Source organism: Dinoponera quadriceps, unplaced genomic scaffold, assembly GCF_001313825.1.
Source record: "Dinoponera quadriceps isolate SergipeBrazil2010 unplaced genomic scaffold, ASM131382v1 scaffold2600, whole genome shotgun sequence".
NCBI lineage: Eukaryota > Metazoa > Arthropoda > Insecta > Hymenoptera > Formicidae > Dinoponera > Dinoponera quadriceps.
Genome location: NW_014556795.1, coordinates 395,977 through 422,367, shown reverse-complemented (window position 1 = coordinate 422,367; position 26,391 = coordinate 395,977). Strand labels below are relative to the sequence as shown.

The window sequence follows — 26,391 nt, the reverse complement described above, 5'->3', positions numbered from 1 at the left end:
CGTTGCGCCGTCGTCGTCGTTGCTGCGCCGCCGGTTAAAATCCGCACGTTATCGCCGTCCGTTGATCAAATGCGACGATCGGCCGACCTTCCGCACGCGTGTCATCCCACGTCGTCGTCCCGCAGCGTCACACGAGGTCGACGTTAAATTCCTATCGGAGGACGGGAAACCACGACGAGCGGCGACATCAGCGTGTTTTTTAATGCGCGCCCGGGCTGCTCGAGCTGACGACAAAAAAGGAAAAGGAGGGTTAGCTCCTATTATCAAGATGGCTGTTGCTTACGCTTGCAAAAGAGCGCCATGTTAAGCACGTAAGGCAAATTAACCCGCGGGCTAATTGGGTTAGCCGCCTCCAACCCAGGCACCTCGTGTGTCCCCATCCATCCCCCCGGCTGTCATCCCCACCCCTCTTGCCGGATAGCTTGATGGCGGTGAGCGCGATACGTACATTAATTTCTTTGTTAACCGTTTACCCGCCGCTCAATTTCCCTCTAAAAGCCTCTCGTCGCGGACCGCCGACCACCCGCGCGCGTCTGTTGCTGACAGCGGTTATAATAATAACAGTGACGCTGACGCGGGAAAAGCGGCAGTGCCACAAGTTAATTACGATCGCCGCCACATAGAGAGTTTATCTCGATAAGAACCAGGGCCTGGGCAGGACGGCACATAGACCCTCGGTTCTCTATCTTTCCGTCTCGTTTTTCCCACCGTTCTTACAAAGAATGCGCCATAGTGCCTGAATCGAACGCGAATGTCCTTGTCGTCCCTCCCGGTACGAATCCGACGTCCCCCGTGTTCTGATGAAATTATTCGAGAAATCGCGCTTTAAGTTCGGGTATACACGAGCGTCTGAAGAAAGATACGACCGTGACACAAATGATTATTCCGTATAAACACAGCGCACGACCTGAAAAAGCCGCGGAATGGATGGCTGTTCGGCTTCCATTTTGAATTCCAACCGTCTTAAATACGACGCGGTAAAAACCATGCTTGTACAATGTCGAAAAAAAGCGTGTGTGTACACACGTTTCTCCGCGACGGTTTGTGAATACGGTATAAGGAGGATTTATAAATGACGAACGGCGTTATTATTTCGCATTCTGAGACTGAACCGACTACCGAGTCGACTTCTACGTTCCTCGGCAGCTTTAGCTAGCTCTACGTTTCTTTCTTCTCCGTTAGCACTTCGACATCTCCTGCTTAACCTCTCATTGATCATCGCTGGCCTACCGTTCTCTCGGCGTGCTCACTTATTAAAGGAGAAGATGGCATTATAAGGCCCTCGTATATATTTTGTACAATAACTTTGCTAACAATCAATATTTTTAACTGAAAACTTATCGATTATATTCGTCAAAATGTTGTTTAATCGATTGTAGAAAATTGTGAAATACTCATCACCTAGAACGTTGTCTTAAACAAAACCAATTTTTTAAACCTATTTTCGCGAGGGACTTAAGGGGGACCGTTCCAGTGAACACCAACTAACAGTAACGTAACATCAATATTATAATTTCCCACTCAACAATGTGAATGTAATATAACACGCGTGTTGTGTAACAGTTACATTGTTGAGCGGGAAATTATAACGGGGTGGGGTTCCACTTAACGCTCGCGACGACGCGAGCGTCATTCCATCTTTGTTTAACAACGAGTGAGAAACAGAGATAAAATAACGCTCGCATCGTCGCGAGCGCTAAGTGGAACCTTAACATTGATGTTATGTTACTGTTTAGTCAGTGTTTACTGAGATAATACCTACAAGGGCCATAACACCACCTTCTCTGTGCAAAAAGTGGAACTCAGATAGCGTAACGAAATGAGGCCTCACCTTTTCAGCGTTCGTCCTAAACGACCGCCATTCCGGAATTCGCGCGTTTCGCGGAAGCGTATCGGCGAGAAAAGGTGCCGACGTAAGGATCGCGACGAGAAGGGCGGACGGGGGATGCGAGCGAGCGAACGGAAACCGAAATGGCGTAATAACGGCGCCCGGCATCGTTCATCTTCCTCGTTGACTAGCCGGTTGCGTCGCGACGCCGGTCGACGGCGAATGTGCAACCGCGATAATGGCCGACACTAAATTAACGTACGACGGTGTTGCATGTGTGCGACCTGACGAGGCCGACCGTGTACACTGCGAGCTCCTCGGCCACTTCGCTCGCCGGTCCGTGTTGTTATTGTTGTCACGCCGATTAACCGATAATCCGCGGCTTGTGTTTCGTAAAAACACTCTGTACGCGACACGTCGCGACAAGTCCCGACGAGTTCGAAAGTTCGACTAATGGCAACGGTCGCCGGGACTGCCTTGAACTTCGCGTTTAAACTTGTGGCTTCTCAGCCAATCAGGTGGCTCCTAACTTTTAGAGACATTTTTATCGATAGAAAAAAAGTGTTCAGAATATGCACCGTTGGCTCTCGGAGGGCCGTTTCAAATGTTAACTTACGCATGTAAACACTGTTTCATGTAAGAAATGTAACGCGTATATATTTGTCGTTTAAATATAACACATTTTCAATTGTACGCAACAAAGCCACATTACTTCGTCTATTGTAAATAATGCTGTCCGCTGATGCATTGTGGTACGTCTTTCAACGATGTGAACTGTTTCCTCCATCTTCACTGTGTGTGTATGTGTGCATGTGAATTGCGCGCTTTTTCTACCAAGTGGCGCACCCTGCCGTGTAATTCTCGCTCTAAGTGAGTCTAAAATTCTGCAGATAATGCAGACTTTTGGAATGTGAGATTTAAAATTCCACGCTTTCGATTAGAATTAGCCTAAAATTATGTTTAAACGTTTGTACAGATTTTGGTTAAATATATATTTATAAGAATTAAGTAGCTAAAAATAGGCGTTACGAGAAGGAACTACATGTCTCTCTCGACAGTCAACTAGTATTCGATAACAATTAATTAAAATGGGAATCATACATGTTTCCCCAGCAGCTATATATTTATATATGTACCAATATAAAAATGTAATATTATCAAATAATAACATTCTTTCATTCGCTTTACTTACCTTCTTTTTCTGCTTTCTATTCGTTTCTCTTATTCCCTCCAAGGTCTGAATATACACCTTCCCGATTTTAAATGCAAAAGACACAATTGAGAAGAGTAGATTCTGTGAACACACATATCGTTATCGACAATCCGATTGGTCACGCTTCGATATAAAAGCAGCATAAGGTTGCGCACTTGTTCCCGAACTATGTTCACTCTTATAATCCACGTCGGATATCTCACATCTCTCTCATCGTGCCACACGTCAGCACCTGTGCGCCATCTGTTCTCCTTCTTCGCGTATTTGTTATGTGATGTGGAGAGTGGATCGTTTCATGTGAAAAAAATTATCTTTCGATTAATCGCAGGACACACGGCGTTTCGGGATCGCTCGTCAGAATGGTAAGTGGCCCTTTCTTCGTTCGCGCTCGGCAACTGTTAAAATGCTCGCGTACCGCGAGGGAATCTGCGAATATTCACGATTTCGCGACACTGTTGTGTCATTTAACAACGCCAGCAGGTCTCCAGCCGCCTTTCCCATAAGTATCCGCGGTCCAGCGTACTCAAAACGTCCGCTTCCTTTTTCCAGGTACTCATCGCCGCTGCGGTATGCACCAAAGCAGGAAAGAGTAAGTAACGAATTATCGCCGGCGTGTTGCTCTCGCGTCTCTCTCTATCTGTCTCTTTTCAACGGTTTCCTTCGACTCTCTGTGTGAATTAATTTACACGATATGTCACGTTGTTCCACTTTGAAATCTAGCTCGGTCCTAGAAAAATGAACGTTATGCCAGTGCGTGTGGCCAGCTGCAAAAATGTAGCAACACTTTTCGATGAATCTCGCAACATGTCTCATATTCAATAAGGAATCGCATCTCCTGAGAATTACTGAGAGACAAGTTTTTCCTACTGGACACGGGATGCTTATCAAAACTCATCAGAAAAAGTGCCGCAACCTTTTTGTAGCTGATTGTATTATTTTTTTTTTACTTTTATTTAATTTATTGACAAAATAGATATCTGAGCAAAATATTACAATTGATAATTAAGTTTGTATTACTTTTCCAGCCATCATCTCTCGACAGTTTGTCGACATGACAAAGGCAAGAATAGAAGGCCTACTTGCTGCGTTTCCGAAGTTGATGAGCTCGGGTAAGCAGCATACATTTGTGGAGACTGAATCTGTCAGATATGTGTATCAGCCTCTTGAAAAAGTATACATGCTGCTCATCACCACTAAGGCCAGCAATATTTTGGAGGACTTGGAAACCTTGAGGCTCTTCGCAAGAGTGGTGAGTGAATTCCATTTGTCTTATTGTTCTCCAGCTGCTTTGAGAAATTCTTGTCATGTATATAAAGTACAAAAAAAATGGTGCTTAATTTTTTCAGCTCCCTGAATATTGCAACTCGATGGACGAACTTGAAATAGCAGAGAACGCGTTCAATTTGATATTCGCATTTGACGAGATAATCACATTGGGCTACAGGGAGAGCGTTAATTTGGCACAAATCAGGACCTTTGTGGAAATGGACTCGCACGAAGAGAAAGTTTATCAAGCGGTCAGGATGACGCAGGAACGCGAAGCTAAGAATAAAATGCGCGAAAAGGCCAAGGAATTGCAGAGACAACGAATGGAGGCTAACAAAAAGAGCGTCAAAAGTCCCGGATTTGGCGGAGGATACGGAAGCGGCGGCGTGCCGACCGCCGCGACTGTTGGTGATTCAGCTAACTTTGTGCCTGAGCCGATTAGACCTTCCTACAAGCCCAAGCAGTATGATCAATTTCAAACTCGATTACGTAATTGGCTGTGGTTATGCAAGAAAGATCCAACCCGCAAAATTATGATTTTTGAGATTCTGTTACCAACGGGTAGTTTATACGCCTTTCTACATAAAACAAAAAGATCCAAGCTTTATGGACGTCTAAAATTAATTAAAGACACTTTTCATTTTCTACTAGTTGTACCATTTTTTTACTAGTTGCCTTTATTTTTAAAGATTACGCTTGTCAATGAATATCTTTAAAGAAATGGACTATGCTTAAGCTCTGGTCCACAATTTTGCTTTAAGTAATAAATCGTAAGAAATTGACCAGTCACGGTGAAATGTGAGAAGAGTAGTCGGTTGTGATTGGTCAGTTTCTTATGACTTACAATTAGAAGATTGTAGACCAGAGCTAACTTCTTGAATGAACCTTAATGCTACTTATACTTTTTAAATCACGTATCCAATTTTCACCTTCATTATTTTCGAAACGTACTCTACGTGGGTTGGATCTTCCTTGCCAAATACTTTACTTAACACTTAACCCTCTTCATCAGGAAACCATCGGTCAACGCTGGACCAGGTGCCATGAAATTGGGCGGCAAATCTCGTGACGTGGACTCCTTCGTTGATCAATTGAAGGAAGAGGGGGAAATCATTATATCAGGAGTCATTAATGCTCCTGGAGCCAAACTGGCGCCGATCACGCCTCAGATAATGAACACAGAATTGTACGTGATGAGAGATACGTGAAGAAATCGAGACTCATTCGTTTGTTACATCATCACCAAATGCATTTTCGTCAACAGGGTTCACCTGAGACAAGAGGAAAGACTCAACGTGCGTGTCGGTCGGGATGGAGGTTTGCAACATTTCGAGTTACACGGCCTGGTAACGTTACATATCTCCGACGAGAAATGGGGACGTATCCGCGTGCAGCTTGAAAACAGGGATACGAGAGGCATTCAGTTGCAAACCCATCCGAATGTAGACAAGGAATTGTTCAGAACGCGTGGGCAAATTGGTTTGAAAGTGCCTACGAAACCATTCCCGTTGAACACCGACGTCGGCGTCCTGAAGTGGCGTTTGCAGGCACAAGATGAAACAGCATTGCCGATTTCGAGTGAGTTCGATATCCTCCCTTGCTCAAGTCTTGCAAAATTCTGTTAGGATTCTCTAATTCTTTACGTAACTCAACGCAGTAAACTGCTGGCCTTCCGAGAACGGAGAGGGCGGCTGCGACGTGAATATCGAGTACGAGTTGGAACAAGCCGATCTTGAGTTAAATGACGTCCAGATAAATATTCCTCTGCCTATGGGATGCAATCCTATCGTCGGTGAATGCGATGGGCAATATGTACATGAAGCACGACGAAACATGTTAGTCTGGTCCCTACCGTTGATCGACGCTTCCACAAAATCTGGCTCGATGGAATTCTCGGCTCCCTCCTCGAACCCTGCGGACTTTTTCCCACTTCACGTTTCTTTTTCATCTAAAACCCCGTATGCCAAAATTAAGGTACGGAAATGCACGACTAGGCGTGCGAGCTGTACAAAGTTACACAATATGAAACAAGGTAAAAGTGACACAACTATATCGTTCTAATTCTTCTTTTTCAGGTTAGCGAAGTTTTGCTTGTAGAAGACGAGAGCCCTGTTAAGCATTCAGTAGAAACCGTGTTCTTTACTGATAATTATGAGGTCGTATAAGATACAGCGAATGATAGATGAAGTATTTGAATACATAAAAATGTCAAAAGAAAGAGAGAGAGAGAAGAAGATGCCCATTTTTTTTTTTAACAGGAGGTTAAATATATATGCGATCAGTGATGGAAATTGATTATCGTTTAATTTTCTAATTTTATTGCCATACAATCATTCCTCTTATATGATCAATGAAGATATGTTTGTTGGTACGCGTCGTGCGGTATTTATGTACTGTATCGATTTATTGCGGATAATGATTAGCTATATCTGATGCCGAATACTTATATAAGTTTGTATAAAAACAAGAGAATTATATTTTAATTAGAAAAATTGGAAACTATATCATGCATTGTAAGCCAAATTTTGTCGTTTTTACTTTTTATTCAGTATGTATTATTCAGCATATCTTAGCGAGAAATAGCATACGCAATTGGACAGAAAAAATTGTATTATTACCAAATATATATATATAAAATTTTGTTATTCGTTTCGTAAGTCAATACACCTTACCTAATAAAAATTATCTTACGCAATGTGTTGCTACTTTATTCTTTTTTTTCTTTTATTGTAACATTTGTTAAAAATATGTCTTCATGTATATAATGTCTTTTTACAGTTAAAATGTCCGTACACAGATATGTAGCGGAGCGTTTTTATTTACACTTTGCAGAAAGCGAAATATGTATATGTATGTACAGATGTTAAATCATTGCATTTCTTCCGTCGACATACTTATAATTTGCGGTATCAAATAATTCTCAATAACTGCTTTAGCTGCAAATGAAGTAAAAAGATGTTAAAACCTACAAATTGATTTTAGCCTTTCGAAGAAACAGCTCTCGCTTACCGTTCATTGAGTGATTCATTATTGCTGCTTTATAAGCAGTTATGTTTGAAGAGTTACTGAGTGTTACATCTGCACCTTTTGTTAACAATTCATGACACACATGCGGATGGTCACAATATGCCCCATATATCAATGGTGTATTGCCATCCTAGAACAGAAACAATCATTATACATATCATACACCAAATTTTTACTCAGAAGGAAGCAAGACTGGATAGTAACTTGCTAATTCAGTTGAAAAGTTATTAACTTTTAACTCAACTTAGTTACAATGTTTCACATATAGCTTTGCATAATTAACTTTTAACTTTAACAAAAACCAATATCATTTTAACTTAACTCTTAATTGAGTTAATATTTTATTCATTTATGTAACTTTTAACGTGAACACGGTTAGCTTATAGCGATCAATTTTTAACATGTCTTTAAAGAAAATTAACTTCCCAATCCGGGAGAAAAGTAACACATACCTCATCACATGCATTTGGATCAGCACCATTATTCAACAATAACTTAACAAGATCGTGGTGACCATATGCAGCTGCTAAATGTAGAGTTGTCTCTGATTTTGGCCCACGATAATTTACATCGGCGCCCCATTTGAGTAATTGCCTGGCACTGCCTAACTGTCCGTAACCAGCAGCCCACATCAGTCCTGTCAATCCTTTCTCATCGGTTGCATCTATTGAATCTGTAAAACAAGGATAACAGCATGGTAATCACTTTACATAATGTATAGAATTATAGGAATTCATTCCTGTAATTCTCAACATTGTTTCTCACATCTACGTGACTTACTTGACTGCATATGTTCAGGCGTAAGTTCACCTTGACCTGCCAAGGTATGAAAGGTGATGTCATTCCCCACGTAGAGCTGAGGTATTTGGGTTTGAGTATTGCCCCTTTGCAAATTTGTGAGTAAGGTTGGTGGCTAAAAAAATACAGGAAAAATAGATACGTCAGATAAGATGAATATTTCATTTTGAGCAAATAGCTGAAACATCACACTCCTGTATTGCAATAGGAAACATTTGTATATGAATCTTGGGGAGTTGAGTCAAAAGAAATACACCTTGTAAGGCTGAAACGCACTAGTCCTAGTCGCGTCTTGCCACGCTCCTGGGGCCCAATGCCACTTCGTCTCGATCGGCTCCGATTTGCAGCCGATGCTCACATTCTCCGGTTTGCGAATCACAGGTTTCGGTCGTATTCCAATGGCCGAAGCGTCGGGTGTAATGCTTTTGCCGCTTTCGCTGGAGCGACGACCCTCCTTTACACCCTCGTTCTCCTCTTCTTTCATAATCAGCTCCGAGAGAATCTGATCATCCATACCTGTCAAATGCACAGATATCGGTGCATATAAAATGTACACGTCGCCCGGAGATACATCAAACTGTCTAATTTAGCGTTACGATGCCCATTTCATTCATTACGTCGACGGTAAGAGCAAAGATCCGGTCTTCTTGTCAAATTGCGTGAAACAAAACATGAGTCATATTGGAGGTTAGGAATTTCGGTCCGGCCGTTGTTGCTGACGAAGTGCGTCCAATTTTCTGACAAGTAGTGCCACTCGGAAAAGTAAGGATACGGTTGATCTGCCGTCGAGTCATACCACAAGCACTTCTTATTAGTTCCAAATTATCCGCTACGAGCCGCCACTATTCTTTTCGGAAATATACCAACCAGTATTTCCATCCAGCGAGCAATCCAGCACGAAAACAAGCACCGTCACGAATCATCTTCTTTAACGTGAATTCGTAAAAAGTGTAAATTTTCTAATTTGAAAGTATTTCAAGTTTCCACCCTAGGGGAAAAGTTACATGACCGATACCTCGTAGTATGACTCAGCGACAAGTCAGACGGATCTTGAATTTGCGAGTAACGTGATTCAATGGTGAGTCGGAAAACGTTGCACATTTAGTTAATATGATTTCACGACAGATCAGAGGATCTCCGTTTTTAATTAGATTGACATATATTTTTTAACACTATGACTCAAATAGCACGTGTGCATTCCTCGACATTCCAATGTCTATTTCCGCTACACAAATAAAAAAGTTAACACGTAAAATGCGTTACAAGAACAACAAACTTGTGCGTTTCAGACTCAGAGTTATTTATTAACACAGTGTGCTTACAGCATTTATTAGACTAACGAGGGAGGAATTTACTAATAATTTGGCATTGGGAAATGATCGCCTCTTAATAATTACACGTGTACGCACTTCCTCATCAAGTCGGAAAGCAAGTCAAATTATGCTGCGATGTGTTCATCGGGTGTCAGGTTTCGAAGATCGCGTCAATTTAATGCAATTTCTTTCGTCTTTTTATATACTGTGTTAGTGCTTCAAGTTCACGTTTTAATTGCGCATTGTTGATCTCAATAATTTAATGACGACAACATTTCTCGAACGGCAAATGATGCAAGCGAAAATACTCGCGCACGACGTTTCTCCGCCGTTTGACAAAATGGTTTTTTTTTTTTAATTCGTACAAGCGACTCGTACATGTCTCGTGATCAAATTTGGACTTCTCCTAATCAGTCTTTTTTAATCTCGCGAGATTATCACAGAATTCGAATGGTTAATCGTCAAACAAGCTGTTTAGTTGCAGAAATTAACGCGATCTTTCTTACACAACTTAGCATATTTGGTGTTAACGCTGCGTCCAAGTCGGTCGTGTATGCCTGTGTGTTTGTATGTATATATTTGTACAGCCGAAATTTAAAAAGTTTCTCATTCTTGCGGATTAATTCGTCCGTGTCCTCTTTTTCTTCGCACATGAGCGTATTGTATACATTATACCGATGAGAAAGACTAGAATTAGATAGTGGTGTGATTTGTAGCTTGTAAATATGAAAAAATTTCGTAACAGGCACGTAAAGCGTGAAAAACGTCCCTCCGCGATTTATCTCTCGTTTTCCCTTTCCTTCGTAAACGAAACGGTATTGTCAACAAGCCACCGAATACGTATCGTCCGCCCCGACAATTTTAACAATCACGTTCTTTCGTGAATTCGTTCCCTTCGGTTTTCCCTTCGTCTTTCTCTTTTATCAGAGTTATAAATAGTACAGAGTGTTCAACATTCGATCGATTACAACGTTAAAAAGTGCATCATTAGTATTACGAGTCGTCGTTCGTATCAAGAGTCGAATTGATAACGATATTAGTAAACGTGGTAAGCACAGAAGTTAGAACGTAGTCGATCATGCAATGGTGTATAAAAAGTTTTGTTAGCGCAACGTACCTATGTCTCTAACAACGTTCGATATTTCCACTTTATCTAATCTCTGTCGCTCGCAGGTAGACTCTCAATCGCGAAATTCCGACGCGTTTGCCGTTACAAACGAGAACGATTTTCTTTGATTGAATTACGGCTGGAATGTTTTCGATCGACCGCAACACGCCCGTACACCTTGTCGATATGGATCTTAACTATAGAGTAACCCTTAATTTAACGGTACCTTGTCCCGCGAGAAATTTTCAAAAAGGTCGCATTTATAGTTCTTCTTTTGAATCAAATTTTGATCGCATACGCGTGCTGCAAATTTTATGCATGTATGTTTTATGAGATACGACGTTAAATTGAGGGTTAACGTTAATTACAGACTGCTTATTGCTGGCTGAAAACCTACGGTCGATCGAAAGCATCCTCCTTTTCTGTATATTACGGAAATCCTTTGGTCTCTCTCTCTCTCTCTCTCTCTCTCTCTCTCTCTCTCTTTTTCTCTCTTGTGGGAAAACGTATGTTAAGACTCACAATACTTTATAATAAACAAAAAAAATGAAGGGACAGCGCACAGAATACATATAAGGGTAAAACTTAAAATAAATATATTAAACACTCCTCCTACATATATCGGTGCGTTACTTCTCAACGGGAGATTATCGTTAAATTAACAAACGCCATTGCTTGTTTACAGCTGGCTGATGTTGCGATCAGCACTTATGTACACGGATTACCCGTCAGTTCGTCGTACAATTCCACTTTGCTCTTGGAAAAACTCCCGACCTTTCTTCTCTCTTTTCTACGTACGTAAAGATCTCGTTTGTTCGTTTCTCGGTCGTGCGACAGGTTTTATCGTGGCAGTATATAAGGCATGCGCGTTCTTCTTTGTTTCATTTGTATATGTGTGTGTGTGTATGTATATATATATTTTTTTTTGGTTTTAATTTCTTGTTGATCTTCTTTCGCGTTGTGTCTTCTTATAGCTTATACGCGTTATACTCTTGCGACGCTACTTACGACGTTTACGATCTACAAATCGTCCGCTCACCGCCGCCGAACGAGAAACGAATTAAACGCTGGATATATTTATAACATGCCGGTTTCCCCTTAGCGAAAATTCGAACAACTTTGAGTCAAAATTTCAACATACAATAAGCAAAAACTACTCTCGTGAGTGATTATCAAGTAGGTCGCTATAATGACAAACACGATTTATACGTTAAGTCTTATCTCATTGCTACACTCAAACTTCACGTTTTTTTTTGTTTCTTCCAATGATAAAAATCGTTAGACATCAACATGCACCTAACATCAATAGAGATTGCTTATCGTTTTTTTTTTCCTTCCTTACGCTAACTTTCTTTTGTTACACGTGATAACTCGTTCGGGATATTATTACGTCTACTATTTACAGTTAACTCGAAATCCGATAATCGTGATAATACTTGAGACTGATAGCGACGCCAAGCCTATCGGCTTCATCCTCGATAAAATATTCTCCGATAAAGTGTGACTTATATGATTTCCTCTCTCTCTCTCTCTCTCTCTCTCTCTTTCTTTCTCTCTCTTTTCAATTAGGTTTCTGTTATACTCACTAACGCCCAACTATAATGCAGAACTAAGAGCGAAGGTGTAATAATAATTATCTACACACAATTCTATCGTTGAAACCACGCGGTCTGCTAAATTATAAATACAGTATGAAAAATGTCTCCATTAGTTTCCTCTTCTCAGATGAATAAATACTATACACGTTTCTGAGGGTGAAGGGTGGGAAGGGAGAGGAGAAGGAGGGGGGGTAAGAGAATGGGCGGGGATGGGTAAAAACTTTTTCTTCTTCTGTTTTAAATACGCCAGTTGATATCTCGATTGGATCCTGCCCAATCCGCGATTCGCAAATTCGCAAATCCGTTAAGGACTTAGCTTTATCCGCGGCTTTTTAGCTGTCGTTCTTCTTTAGCGCGCTTCGTGATGTACGTATAAAACGACACTAAATTCTATTACGCACGCTAATAGAAGTTCAAGGCAGTCTCGCTGCTTGTGTATTATGCTCGCGTTCTCGTCTCCTTTTCTCGTCAAAGTTCGAGGGAAAATCGCACGATGAATGGCGAAGAATGACACCTATAAATTTCATCATAATACGAATAGATCGGAGTGAGAATGATTATTGCTATTTAGAATTGTCGTCGCCGTAGCGTTAGTCAAGAAACGCCGGTCTCTCTCTCTCTCTCTCTCACACACACACACACACACGCGCGCGTCGTTCGAGCACACGAAGCGCACTAGAGGAAAAAATCGGGTGTACAAAGGTGAGATTGAGGTACCTTATTTACGACTTGGAAGAGTAACATTATACTTCCGTGGTGCGACTGTAAGGACCGGACTCTTCAGATTGCGATAGCTTTCGCTCACGTTTGGCAAAGAGACCCCCTAAAAAAGACGGCTGCTGAGCCAGTCCCTTACCACCGCCAGGGATCGTAGCCCCTGGATGAATAGGATGAACTTGCCCGGGGTGCTTAATGCCTTGGCTCATTGAGCTGGCAGAAGTAGATTGAAAGGAAATAGACATACCGCTATCTAGAGAACCCACGCTTCCACGGCGCTGCGGCTTTTCACCGGCAACTAAAGATACACATATTTATGTCATATCAATATAACTCACACTCCCAAACCCCCACATACCGTATAAACTGTATAAAGGAACTTCGTATTCGCAGGAGGAGGTTGGCCGAAATAGCGAAATAAAAAATACAGAAAAATTAATTATACACAACGGTCGTCTCTTTATATACAATCATAAAAAAATCATCATAGTTGTACATTGCGGTAAAATAATAAAATCTGAAAAATAAAAACAAGGCATTCTTTTTGTTCACACCCACGTATTCGGGATGTACATTTTCGAGGCGCCCGTCTTGAAAACCGTAATTCCTGCAAATACGGATCTGTCCCCGCATGATTTACGCGGTGTGTACTTACACTGCTCGTGTATGTCCAGAAGAGAATTACTGAGGGCGGAGCGTTTCAATTGCGTGTCGACATCGACCGTCTCCGCTCTCTCCGAACAAGTTCCCGGGCATGGGCATATCTCCACGTCGGCGACGCCGGAATCCCGGTTCTCCGCACCGCCTCGTGCACCTCTGCTGCTCTTTTGCCTCTCCAGCTCGGTCTCGATGCGCAGAGTCTCCATCTCATCCATCTCGCTGATAGACTCCCTGAGGTCTTCCACGAATTTACATCGGTCGTGCTCGTTTCGTGCGTTAAATGTGACTAGAACCTTTCCATCGACGCGCTGAGAGAGTCTTATCCCGTACGGATAATCTAAAATGAAAGAACGTGGCGGTAAAAGAAATCAGCCAAATCGGATCAATACTGAGAAACGGTCTCGCGCACGTAGATATCTCATTGTGAAGACTTACGAGGAACCTCGAATAACGTAACTATCATGCCGCAGAGCGGGAAGCTCTGCCTGAAGGTGTAGGTTACGCTGTTCTTCTTCTTGCTCAGGATCTTGGTGACGACAAGCAGATCGTTGAAGAGGAAAACCTCCCTTTGATGAACGCCCGGTCTCTCCTTCTTGTGAATGTCCGGTATCTCGTAGAGCCTGCAGTAGCAGACCAATCTTCTATGCGGTAGCGCCATGTTTGGCTTCTTTCCAACAATGGTGGCTTGGACCTTCATCACTTGTGACACATGGTCGGAGCCCGGCTTGAATTCATTATCCTTCACCCTCTCGTAAATGCCGACCAGGATGTCTCTGTCTATGTCGCCGCAATCGTCGATGCCCCGGAGATTCTTCACGAAATCCTCGAGCCTCATTCTGCGCTCGGGCTTCAGGTTCGGCGTGTGCAAATCCGTGTTAAGCATGATAATGGCGAAGGCCAGGACGAAAACAGTGTCCGGCGAGCGCAGCCTCGATATCACGTCGGGATTGCATTGACAGTAACGCTGACTGAAGACCTCCATCAGCCGCTCGATCTTTTGCGCCTCGCCGGGCATTCTGAAGTAGGCTTGAAACTTTCGCAAAGCGACGTCCACTTGCATCCCGGAGAGATCCAACTCGTGAGAGAAACATCTGCGGGTTACGAGCAAAAGAGTCAATTGATGGTAACGATATGGTCTCCACGATATACAGGGTGTCCCTGAATAACCGTATGCGAGGTGCACCGGGAGATTCTTGGTAGCAGACGACGCGATTTTTCGCTTACTAATATTCCGTTCATATGATAACTTTTAAGTGACAGCTATTTAACCCCTTGACATACAAATAAAACGGGATTTGATGCGTCCGGAAAAATACGATTTAATTATGCTCAATGAACAGTTACGTGCAAGCTTGTGAAACAATTGAATAATCACAAGTGAAATAATTGAATAATCTAACAATATACTGCACGGCGTCACCGGAGACGGTTCTTGACGTCTCGGAGACGTCAAAGTCTACAATGGTACATGAAATGAATGACGTCTCCCAGACGTCATTTTATGTCAAGGGGTTAAAGTTATTCTAACGAGCCTATCGATTCGCTTCACTTTCGTTATTGATTTATTTATCCCCGTGCAAAGGTGAATAATTCAAGGTATCAATAATGAGCCACTCACTCGAGTACCGCCATGTTGAAGGTGTTCTGCAAATTCCCGAGATACTCCCCTATCATCTGCTTGGACAAGCCCTTACGGCTGATCAAGAATCGCGCGACTCCCTGCGGGCTGTTCTCCAGAAATCCGCGTCTGATGAGGTAGCTGATGCCCCTCTCCGGCTTTTTGTTGAAGAGATTTAGGCCGACCCTGTACTGCCGCTTTCTCACAGTCTCGGAGACCTTGTAGCTGGTCTGCGGCAGACTCTCCGTGTGGTCCATCAAGGGAAGCTGGTAGCCGGAGCTGGCGTGCGAGTGGCCGAGCTCCTTCACGTTGCTGGCGATCGTCGCCGCGTCCGCGGTATGACTCGCACATTCCTGATGCTCCGGCGAACTCGACTGGGGTTTCGCAATCAGAACGGTTATTCCGTTAGCGCGCTTTATCTCTCCTTCGCGAAATCGCCGTTATAACTCCCTGTGACGCGAGGAAGAAGAAAGTCGAGTGTACACTTACGATCCCCTTGTGCTTCCAGACCGGAGACCCTCGCTGAGGGTCGCCTTCGGAGCTCTCGCAGTTGGTGGAGTCGCTGCCCGAGCTCTGCACAGAGCTCAGGCTGCCGTTCTCCACGCTCTTGCTGAGACCGTTGTGACGCGGCTCCATGGATCTCGAGGTGATGGAGGACGTTCTCTTCGGCACCTCGGGCGGGATCTTCTTGCCGGAGCCTCTTGTCCTGCCTGGGCCGAGCTGGCTGGCATTGTTCCAGTTCTGCGATATCGTCGTCTGCAGGTTGTGCGGCGTCGACGGCGACGTGCACGGCGTCCGCAGCAGGTCTCTCGGCGGTGTTTCTTGCCGCAGACCGCACAGCGCCTCCTGTGTGCGTGTACAAGCGGTTGCGAATCTCTTTCTCTCTCTTCGTCCAGTCGGAATGAATGAAATGCGAGGTACGCACGTCGCTCGCGTCCGGCTCGGGGAGCGATCCGAACGCTATCCCCTCTGCCGTTTAACGTCATTACCGCGCTTAACGACACTCACCTGTGGATTGTAGTAATGGATACTGGAGCCGCTCTCCTGGGAGCTCGACTCCCAGCAGGGACTCGGCGGTAATTGCTGGTGTCTGTTGCACGGGCTGGGCGCCAATGAGGGCGTATGTCTGCCGCTCTGGTGCAGGCTGTGATTCGCCGCCGGATGGCCGCTTACTTGGATCTCGCATCTGCCGCTCTGGCTCCTCGGTATCGGCGACTGGGAGCTGTCCACGTGCCGCCTCTCCCTCAGAGACATGCTTCGGATCGGCATCGGTCTATTAGATTCGCAGCCAGTTTTAGCGCGCGACTTGCGATTCACGATACACGACGTGGCGAAGTATAAATTCGCTCGTGAAAAGGTTGCGGCGCTCCTTCTTTTTTTAATAAGTTTCAGAATAAGATTTTAGAAATTATATTCGAATAATGAAACTTTGGAGAGAACGTCCATGTACATTTACAAGTCTAACGACCGCTCAGGAAAAGAATGATTAAAGCGACCCATTTTGGACTACAGTGAAGTTTCCAGTGACTCGCCAAGAAAAAGTAACGAAAAGTGGCTTAACACGTTAACTGCCACGCGCATTTCGAAGGAAATCTCCGTCAGGCCAAATCCATTAAAATTTCTTGATAAGAAATATTTAAGTATATTAATTATACGATCCTAAATTACTTATTAAACTATGTAATTTTTTTAGTTTTCTATCGTACTTTATACCGTCAGTCACCGGTGACTGACGTGGCACTCAGCGTGTTAAGTAACTGAATGGCAGCGTTGACACGTCGAACAATATCAGCCCTATTTTGAAACATATTCCATGTCCAACGGGAAAATTTCTTTTTCAATATTTCTCTCGGGAGTGATACATTCGTTCTATTTTCGACAAGAGATGCGAAATTCATCGAAAAAGAAGTATCACAGCTTTTTCGCGACTGACCGCACATACAACCACGCGGGGGGACACGCGTCTTGTGCAAGTAGCCTTTGTTGTTACCTGTTAGCAGACTGCGGCTGCTGTATGTATATCTGGCTGTGATAGACCATTCGCTCGTGATCGTTGAGGTTGCCCGAGCGCTCCGTCACCTCCTGGAGCTTCCTGCTCAGCCGCTTCTCCGCCTTGGCCATCGCCGTGATCGCCGCGAACTTCTTCAGCAGGGTATACCTCCGGAAGGCGCGCTGGATCGTCAACGCCGCGTTCCTCGCCTTCACGCCACCGTACTTCCGCTCCAGCATCTCGATCTGCTTGTCGAGCAGATCCTGCGACAACTCGTACCTGTCGAAAACGAGAGGAGCGCAACTTGTAACCTCCTTCTCCCTCTGCGGAAACTGACAATACGCAGGGTGTAGGATTACGACTCACGCGGTCTGCAGCCGGCATCTCTTCAGCACGTCGCCGTTGCGAACCGATCCCTTCTTAAGGTGATTCTGCTGATAGCCGGCGGCTGACTGCGGTTGCCCGCCGAAGCCCTGCACCATAGTGCCGTAACTCTGCGGCTGCGAGTAGGCCGTGCTGTGCGGATAGACCTGCACGCTCGCGCTGGGATACGGCCCGTGCGACGCGTAATTCTGGCCCTGCATGTAAGACTGGCCGGTGATGTAGGACGTCGACAGGGATGTTTGACTGCCGGACGAGTACGCGCCGTGCATGCTGTTGCCGTGGACCTGGCTCGTGCCGTGCGACGCCATCGGTCTCTCCACCTTCGGCGGGAAGCTGAAAGCGAAAAATCACATCAGTCAACCGACTGTCCGAAGTGACAACAACCCGCGGAATATCAAGTTCCCGAACTCTCTTCTTACTGTTTCCCGTCAATTACATCTGAGTATCTAGAATTTTTGCACACGTAACCACACGCACAGAGTGGTCCACTTAATCTGAACATCTTAAATATTTCACTTGTTTTTTATGACAGATATGTCTAAGGAAACAGTTGTACCTTGTTTGAAGAGGCAATTATGAGTTTTTTTTTTTTCTTTTCAAGGACATTTTTTCAGAGATTTAAAAGTCAAGATAATTTTTTTTAAATAGAAGCACGTGTTTTTTTCTTTTTTGAGCGATTTTATAGCCAATATCGAGAGAAGTCCAGCGATTTATGACAACATGACCTTTAAATCATCTATAGTTCTTTTTGAAAAAATGATCCCGACTTTCGAATCTGTGAAAAAGCGACCTCGAAAAAACTTCTTTCGTCATCATAATCGCCCATTCGAACGGTGCAGCATTTCCTTAGATATTTTCTCGTATTACCAAGAACAGATGGAATATTTCAGATTTAAGATTAGACCACACACTCCGCATATTATATATTATTATCACATGTTAATTTCCCATTCACCAATGTAACATACAACGCATGCTGTATCGCACTTACATTGTTGAGTGAGAAATGATAACATCGACGTGATGTTACCGTTAGTTACTGCTTACCGAGTATCTACATGTTTAATTACACATGCGTATATTACAATCACGCGTACGCATATCTCTAATTTCCGAAAAATATTTTCAGACGTCGGGGAAGAATACTCATCCCCGGCGCATCGTATCGTGAATCTAGGAAAATTTAATTGGACAAACACACTCGGCCGTTATGCGTAGAGCGCAAAGCGGCAGAGTCGACGGGACCGCAAGCAGATAATTGAAATCAAGCGACGCGACGTTCTGTTCACGGCGGCGACGGCCGATTTCACGCCAGGTGTTACTAATTATATATCGAACGGACGGCCTGTGACGGACGCGCAACCGACGGGATCGCAAAAGCAAGAAGCACGCACCCCCTGAAATGGGAAACGCAGATGATCATGTTGCTTCCGTCGAGGCTGCAACGTCGAGCGACTCGGACGATTTTCCACGTGTATCAGATTGCCGCGATCTATCTTCGTCTACGATGCCAATGATGTCGGTCGCGGAGGGCGGACGTCCTCGATGAGCGGTTTGCGCGTGATTACGTGGAAATCGTCTTGTAACGCGAACGAACGAGTCGTTTTCGAGATACGTGTCGACCGACCGACTCGAGCACCGAGGACGAACTGGAGGAGGAGAAAGAGAGCAGCTGGCTGGTATCCTCCGAGCCGACCACCGGGACGAGAAATCCCTGGAACGATCGAGGGGCACGAGTACCCCCGGATGCACAAAGGCGGGTACTGTGTGCCTGTATATCCGATATACCTGAACCGTGTGCATCTGGCAGGTGCGCGATGGTCTTAACGACGAGGAGGACGGCGACGACGACGACGGTACTTGACCGTGACACTCAACCTTCCGCTGCATCGGCGAGACTACTTACGCAATACGCATCAATTAAGCCGGCTTACGTAAGGATCCAGCATAACCGCGGATAAAGCATATGAACGCGCATATGACAAATAAAACCGTGACCGCGGCGGAGAGGCGTGTCTCCGACAGACGGAAGAGAATCTCCTTCGTACGTTCCTCGGGCTCTCGAGTGTCGTGCGATCGAGGATTTCTCTGTCGGACGAACGAAATATACGGAGGGATCTCGTGCGAGAAAGCACAATGACGAAGCGTTCGTGTAAAGCGGAATCGAGACACGACAACAAACCGCGCCGCTAACAGTATATACAGAAAAAAAATGGAACCGAGTAAACGTAATTGCCTGCTTTTTCAGCCTCTCAAATCGAGTGGTGTTTTTGTCAATTTAAGTATATTTTAATAGCTCGTGGTAAATACTCGAGCGTGCAGCAATTCCTTTATTTGTAAATGAATTGCTGCAAGTGTAAGATGGTTTTAAATTTAGGGGAATATCTAGAATTATGCAATACTTCTTTCCCACTGAAGAAACCCGATGATTTTAAATCTCGATTTTTCCGTTCGGTAAATATTTTCCCGAAAAATGATTTCGACATTCTCAATGTTATCAATGTTATAATGCTTGCCGCGATTGTTTCGACATATACAAATAAACGTCTACTTATACGAGAGAAATATCACATAGTGTACATAGCCGATTATATTTCTACTTCTAGTGATTACTTGCCAAGGAGCAGTGAGGTAACCGCTTTACTTGGAACAAGTAAACATTACTCGAACGGTAGCACACGTTTTCGGTAGTGATAGAACTGCATTAATAGGCAATTAAGTACGAGATAAGACGGCCGAGAAATCGACGATATCACGCCCGTTGTAAAATCCATCGCCGGGTCGAGCTCTATATTCTGCCGCGGTAATCAGTGCGTGTACCATTAAACGTTTATACGATAATGCGAATAAACGGGTGCGAATGCGATGTCTTCGTACAACACGCATCGGCTCGCGTTACAATGTGCCAATTGAAGCCAATCCACACCGTCCACCGAGATCCAAAAAAAACACGCGATCGTCGCCAAGAGCCCGGCGGCGCCGAAAACTTCCATCGATCCTTCCTCGAGAATCGTGGCCGATGAGAACAACGTCGGGAACGCGTTTTGGGAACAGGCAGGAGCGAAGTCGCCCCTGGACATAAAGGGAAATAAAGAAGCGAGGAGCGTGGCATTAGAGAGCTTCCCCGTGAGGAGAAACATCTGCTCCGAGACGACTGCCTACGACTCGCGTGCCACGATGAGCGCGTGCTATCGGGGCGTCTCCTCCGCCCCGTGCGGCCTCGCAGAACAGCTCGCGCCTGCCTGTCCGCCTGTCTGCCGTGCCGGTGCTGCTCCGACGTGCACCTGGCTCCGACTTTTTTCTCCGGGGAGAGGGTGTACTTTGGGCGGCCAAACACACGGTTTCTTCCTTTTCCCCTTTTCGCTTCGACAGCCTATCGGCGCGTTATCCACGCTCTCGCTTTGACACGAGAGACTCGTGTCTCTCGGAGAGATGTAGATAAGTCGGCTGCACTTGACGCGATAAAAGGCACTTTCGAGCTGTTCTTTTTTCGGAGGAAGGCGTCCCTGCAGAATCGCGAGCTTTCTTATAGGATTATGTCATCGATGAGAGAGAGATATTGCGGGATTCAATAGAAGACACTGCGTAGACCAATAGGAAAACAAACGGGAGGAAAATGCCGTTAGTATAAATCTTCCTCGCGAGAATGTACCTAGTAAAATAAGCGTAGCGTATATCGGTGATATTATTATTCGACGATATCACCTGTCTGGTGTTTTCACGATAGTCGTTTCCATCGATTAGAATTATCTCGTGTTATTGTACGGTATCCGTACAATCCGGTAATATAATATAATAATAGTCCGGTATCCGGTAATACGTTTCTCGTATCCGCGATAAATCAACTTATGTTCTCAGAAGTGTCGTCGCGCGAGTCAATGCCGAAGTATCGATGCGTCGTCGCACACGGAGATACACAATTAACGCGTACGCGTTATCGGGACCGTGCATCGCGCGTGACGATGACGATATATCGCGCTCAGTCGGATTTCACCGTTGAAAGCAACGGATACGTAGCGTCTCGTTAACTCCTTAGCACGTAACCCAATATATATCTCCAAAGTAGAATGCAAATGCTGCCTGTCCTCGCGAGCAAGCGGGGCCAGGGACGGAGGGGGAGGGGGAGGATTGAATTACCGCGTTGCAATAGCTCACATTCATTATCATTGGCCTAAATGCACACAATGTAAACTCATTCGCATACTGCGAATTCCCCGGGCGAGCGACAAATTAGTCGGTATATCGTTTACGCGAGGGACCGCGTCGTCTGCGTGCCGTCCCGGCGAAAATGTTTTCCTTTCCGAATCAATCGACCGCGAGAAGCGGGCTGGCCGTCGGAGAGCGCGCATAAGTGACGACAGTTCGATAAAAGCGCTGACACACGCGATCAATTACGATGTGGAAATCGACTGACAGCTCGTTTCCACGAGGACTCTCGAAGGTGTATTTAAGGACGTTTCTCTCTCTCTTTCTCTCTGTTCTACTTCTTCGACGCCTCGCATGATGCAGATGCGTGTGAGTTTCGCGCGAGAGTGCCATTGCTCCTGTCTATTACGTCTGCCAACGTCGCTTATTCACGAGACGCGTTACGGTATCGAAGTGATACTAACGAACTTTACGACGCGATGGACTCGTGCAAAAATCGCCTCGACAGATTCTTAACTGGGCTCGTATGTATGATTGCGGCCTCGCGACGAAAGGCACACTTTCGGGATGCAGCGGAGCATTTTGTTGATGCGCAAGAACCTTGCGTATAATACGTTTAATACACATATGGCGGCTTCGACGTTGCGGGAGCGATTCTCATGCCATAAATTGAGAAGTACTTATGCACAGATGTGCAAAAATTGGGACATGGGGTAAAAATGAAAAGTGAAACGCGGGAGACTTATGCGTAACACGGAATATATATTGTGGTAAAAATTAATGCAAAATTTTATAATGCTGGACCATACCGGAATTATGACTGAAATTATCATGTTGTAATTTTTAGTGATCTGTACACTAAAGATAGGATTTGGTAATAAGCACTAAAATTTGGTTAATATACGCCGGCTAAATATTTCATTGCTGTAACCAAATAATTCAGTTCCACACACTGTATACATAGCACTGTAGCTCCGCAGTAAGTTTATTTAATATACGGAACTATAAATTACTTGGTTGCAGTGATCAAACTTGGTCGGCATATATCAACTAAATTTTAGTATTTATTAAATTTTTATATAATGAAACACATCACTAAAATGTACAATATGTATCATAATTTTAATTATAATTCCGGTGTAGTACAGCGTCGCGCAACATTTTGATGGTAATTCCCACTACGATATTTTGTCCGTGCAGATCGAGCGGATACGTCCGTCACGTAGATGAAAATCGGAAGAGGGGGAGATTTCCGCGATTCGGCCGTTCCGCCCTTCTAGCATCGCGGAGTGCGGCTACAATGAAAGTTTAACGGTACATCGTTAAAAGTTGTACGTGCGATCGCAGTCGAGTGGCTTTCAGCAGTAGTAGCACGTAACATTTCTGATATCGGCGAAGAAGTCATGGTCGGTAAGTGTGCTAACGTGTACCGTACGGAAAGCCATGTACGCGGTGTCTCGAATTCATTACGGAAATTATTAAAGCGCGCTCCATTATCGTAGGTTGCCGGCGCGGCGGAGGAAACCTGGCGCGCGCCGTGGACTAATTATCATCGAGCAATTAACAACCGTTGATTGCCATTACCGGCGTGGGTGCGCGCTTGCGCGAGCATCGAGCGATCCTTCCACCTGAAATAATTTTGCTCTCTACCGGCCGTAGAGTGGTAAGCGCAGGCGCGCGCGTGTGTGTGTGTGTATGTTGGAGAGGAAGAGGCGAGATGATGCCGCTTTAGAGAGATTACGCTTCCTCTCCGCTATGATAATTACATTCGCGCGAATCTCCCCGAGATAGCGACGATAGGATGTTACTGCCGCCGCTGCAGTTTCCTTTTCGTCGATAGAATTCAGGAGACCCTGTTTGCACTTTCCCGGAATTGATACGTTTAATTCGAAAATTGAGAAATATTGCAGGACCGAAAAAAGATACAAGAGCGTTGGGAAATTTATATTAAAAAAAAAGGGGTGGGGGAGGGGAGTCAAGGAAGTCGGAGGAACGTGTATCAATGCGTTCGATGTGTCAGATTAAAGAGTTTCTCGTACAGAAATTTTCCCATTAAATGAACATATTTACATTGTCAACATATTACTTTTTAACATATTCACCTTGTTAAAATAACACAAAATTTCAGTGGGTCGTTTTTAACATAAAATCTTTTATTGTGTAAAATGGAAAGCAGCAGAAAAAAATATTTGAAAAATGCTAGGAATGACCGAATAGAATCTGTTTACTACTTGGAATCGCATGCTTGAAATATTATATAAATAGGAGTTATATAAGTATTCTTCAACTAGAACTTATAATTATTTTGAGAAATCGGACTGGGTGCCGGTCAGATCCCAAGAAATTTCTTACGCGAGTAACTGTCAAGTTTTACGTCCGAGATTGATGTGGTGTAAAGAAGCCTGTGGGAAATTTCGCAACACGTAATCTCCATATTTTCTCTTTCAATGTAAATTTGGCGATTTCGGAACAAGCTTTTGGATCATACACACGGCGTTGTGGTCGGTAACGTATAGAAAAGAAAAAAATTCTAGAAAATTCTTCAAACATCCTAAAATAACACGTTACGCTTCATTCACATAAAACCAGTGAATTCACGTGTCGATTTGACACGTCCGTTAGCGGTTGATGAGATAGAAATAAAAAATATGTACCGATTGATGAAGGACGTCGGCGTGGAGTAACCCAACTGAAGACGCGACCTGACGACCTTCTCTTGAACGGTCACCATCCTCGAGCTTCGCGAACTTTGGTGCACCCTAGTGGTTCGTATCACTTGATAGCAGTGGTGTTGAGTCTGAGGTGAGCAGACCGTCACCCGGTCACTGCGTGGCTCGATCATCATGTACACGATCATCACTGTTCATCACCACCGAGAAGTGTTCACCCACCGTTCGCGCGAGTCGCGCTTTGCTTCGGCGGCGAGCTCATCGTCGCGTCCTTCGCAGCTCACGAATTTTTCAGCCCGCGAATAGCTCACCACCACAGCATTCTTTGGTTAATCGGCGATGCCGAAGGAATCACGTTACGGTAGATACGTTTAGTACCCAACGGACCTAAGTTCGATTAAAACGAGGAAATTCATCACACACCTGTACCGGTGAGTCGTGCTAACCGCAAACTACGAAGACTTTACGACGATTCTGAATATTGCAACGCAATATTTCCGTTCGGCCGATGAGTCGCAATTTATTGAAGCGACACGTTGGAAAAGCCGTGTAGCCGTGTTTATAGTTGAGATTGATCTCATTACCGCGCTCGTGAATAAGTTGTAAACGCTCGCTGTGAATTTTGCATATCGCGCAAATGGAATGAAATCCGCAAAAAAGGATTCATCAAATTATCGTGCACGGCACGAGAGGGAGGATTCAGGTCAGCGATTTAATAATTCGTCGTCGTAGCATCGAATCGATCCTCATTAATATAATAATTCGCGAAATCTATATTTGGTTCCTCAGGTACGGAGAGACGGCTGTAATTTCACCTAGATTTCAGCTCCAAAGTTTGATACTAAGTAATCGGGTTAGCCATTACCGAGCTACTCTCGGTCCGGCGATCAATAGTGTCGTATTTTCACTCGCCCGCCTTTTCCGGTTGATTCATGGGTAATCGTTAAAACTTTCTAACGCGACGCTTAATTAATATGCGCAACCGGCAAGTGTATCACGGTGCGGTACCTATGTGCGATATATCCATCGTTGTCAATGATCTCTCTCGAACGAAAGTATCACGCTCGTGTGTGCCGCATGTACGTGCGACGCATGAGCGGGTTTCAAACATACGGACGTACGTGTATTATTCCGTGACTAGAGATGTAGTGATACCATGTATCGATGCCAGTATTGAAACGGGTATCTAATCAAAAGTATCAATATCATTAGTGATATCAGTATGAGAACAAAAATATCGATACCAATATTTGAAAAAATATCTTTGAAACTTGAAAGCAAAAGAAACTTAAAATTAGAGGGAATATAAAAATCGGAAAAGTGTCTTGTAAGCTACTTTTCAGGGATTCGTACGTCTACGCATGATAATAATAATGTTATTTTATATAGTAATTTTACTATAAAGATATTTCTACCTTCTGCGTTAGACTTTCTACGGTTTGTAATCTAAAACCTTAAAAAAGATGTGTTAAGATCCCTGTGTCCTTGCTATGACTGTTTCTATTTGGTGACGTCAGAAGCGAGAAATCGCACACTAAAAATTATTGCGGTATACGTGGAAATAAAATATGCGCACAAAATGACACTCGTGATCGATTCCGCGCACTTGTGAAAATATCCGGACGCTTTCCTTTTACTTCAGCAATCAATAAATAACCGTAAAATGAATGTAGCGGAAATAATGAGAAAAGATAGATTTAAAACGTAAGTTGCATGTTACATTAATTTTCATGAAGCAAAAATATATGATATCTTAAAGATCGACTGAGTAAAAAATTAAAGAAAAAGATACCGAAAAGATATTGAAATAAAATAGTACTGATATGGATACGAATATCGAAGGAAGATATACGGAGATAATATTGTTGTAAAAATTACTACAAAAGTTTGTAATGACGGGATGTACCGGAATTATTATCGAAATTACTATGCGTATTGTAATCTTTAGTGACGTATACCATGTGTACATATCGCTAAAAATTACAATACACATAATAATTTCGAATATATTCCGGCATCGCGGACTTTTTAAAATAATTTTTATTATAGTATTTTC

General features: G+C 44.0%; 3 protein-coding genes across 12 annotated transcripts in view; 1 reads left to right on the top strand and 2 right to left on the bottom strand.

Moving 5' to 3' along the window:
* The first annotated feature begins 3,251 nt into the window (after positions 1 to 3,251).
* On the top strand, positions 3,252 to 6,952 carry LOC106748202 (coatomer subunit delta). Its single transcript, XM_014626511.1, has 8 exons — positions 3,252 to 3,403; positions 3,591 to 3,630; positions 4,067 to 4,290; positions 4,388 to 4,770; positions 5,320 to 5,493; positions 5,572 to 5,885; positions 5,965 to 6,281; positions 6,383 to 6,952. The coding sequence occupies exons 1-8, from the start codon at positions 3,401 to 3,403 to the stop codon at positions 6,470 to 6,472; spliced, it is 1,545 nt and encodes a 514-aa protein (XP_014481997.1). The 5' UTR covers positions 3,252 to 3,400; the 3' UTR covers positions 6,473 to 6,952.
* Positions 6,603 to 8,900, bottom strand: LOC106748204 (DNA-binding protein RFXANK-like). 2 transcript variants are annotated; one of them, XM_014626514.1, is made up of 6 exons: positions 8,750 to 8,900; positions 8,389 to 8,648; positions 8,115 to 8,247; positions 7,787 to 8,007; positions 7,317 to 7,464; positions 7,152 to 7,243 (listed from the first exon to the last, which is right to left on the bottom strand). In XM_014626514.1, exons 2-6 carry the CDS (start codon positions 8,644 to 8,646, stop codon positions 7,176 to 7,178), a joined length of 828 nt encoding a protein of 275 aa, XP_014482000.1. In that variant the 5' UTR covers positions 8,647 to 8,648; positions 8,750 to 8,900; the 3' UTR covers positions 7,152 to 7,175. The 2 variants fall into 2 exon arrangements, with proteins under 2 accessions (XP_014481999.1, XP_014482000.1); XM_014626513.1 differs by having other exon boundaries at positions 6,603 to 7,243; positions 8,389 to 8,897.
* Positions 8,901 to 9,411: 511 nt separating this feature from the next.
* LOC106748200 (IQ motif and SEC7 domain-containing protein 1) overlaps positions 9,412 to 26,391 on the bottom strand; it is a 53,818-nt gene continuing 36,838 nt past the window's right edge. For 3 of the 9 annotated variants that reach the window (XM_014626498.1, XM_014626501.1, XM_014626499.1), the window contains 9 exons: positions 24,321 to 24,722; positions 17,503 to 17,853; positions 17,137 to 17,415; positions 16,155 to 16,419; positions 15,636 to 15,992; positions 15,147 to 15,520; positions 13,964 to 14,619; positions 13,524 to 13,865; positions 9,412 to 13,166 (listed from right to left, as the gene is read on the bottom strand). In XM_014626498.1, coding sequence (XP_014481984.1) covers positions 12,895 to 13,166; positions 13,524 to 13,865; positions 13,964 to 14,619; positions 15,147 to 15,520; positions 15,636 to 15,992; positions 16,155 to 16,419; positions 17,137 to 17,415; positions 17,503 to 17,853; positions 24,321 to 24,523 — 3,099 coding nt within the window. In that variant the 5' untranslated portion in view covers positions 24,524 to 24,722 and the 3' untranslated portion in view covers positions 9,412 to 12,894. Of the gene's footprint in view, positions 13,167 to 13,523; positions 13,866 to 13,963; positions 14,620 to 15,146; positions 15,521 to 15,635; positions 15,993 to 16,154; positions 16,420 to 17,136; positions 17,416 to 17,502; positions 17,854 to 24,320; positions 25,619 to 26,391 lie in introns of those variants that run through there. The other 6 variants (XM_014626494.1, XM_014626503.1, XM_014626502.1 and 3 more) reach the window with 5 other exon arrangements.

Coding starts and splice junctions, on each gene's coding strand:
- LOC106748204 (XM_014626514.1), bottom strand. CDS start 8,646: ATGGATGATCAGATTCTCTCGGAGCTGATTATGAAAGAAGAGGAGAAC. Junction 8,008..8,114: donor GCCTGAACATATGCAGTCAA/GTAAGTCACGTA, acceptor CTTGTTTTACAG/ATTCAATAGATGCAACCGAT. Junction 7,465..7,786: donor ATCCAAATGCATGTGATGAG/GTATGTGTTACT, acceptor TTTCTGTTCTAG/GATGGCAATACACCATTGAT.
- LOC106748202 (XM_014626511.1), top strand. Junction 4,771..5,319: donor CCTTCCTACAAGCCCAAGCA/GTATGATCAATT, acceptor CCTCTTCATCAG/GAAACCATCGGTCAACGCTG. Junction 6,282..6,382: donor CCCCGTATGCCAAAATTAAG/GTACGGAAATGC, acceptor CTTCTTTTTCAG/GTTAGCGAAGTTTTGCTTGT.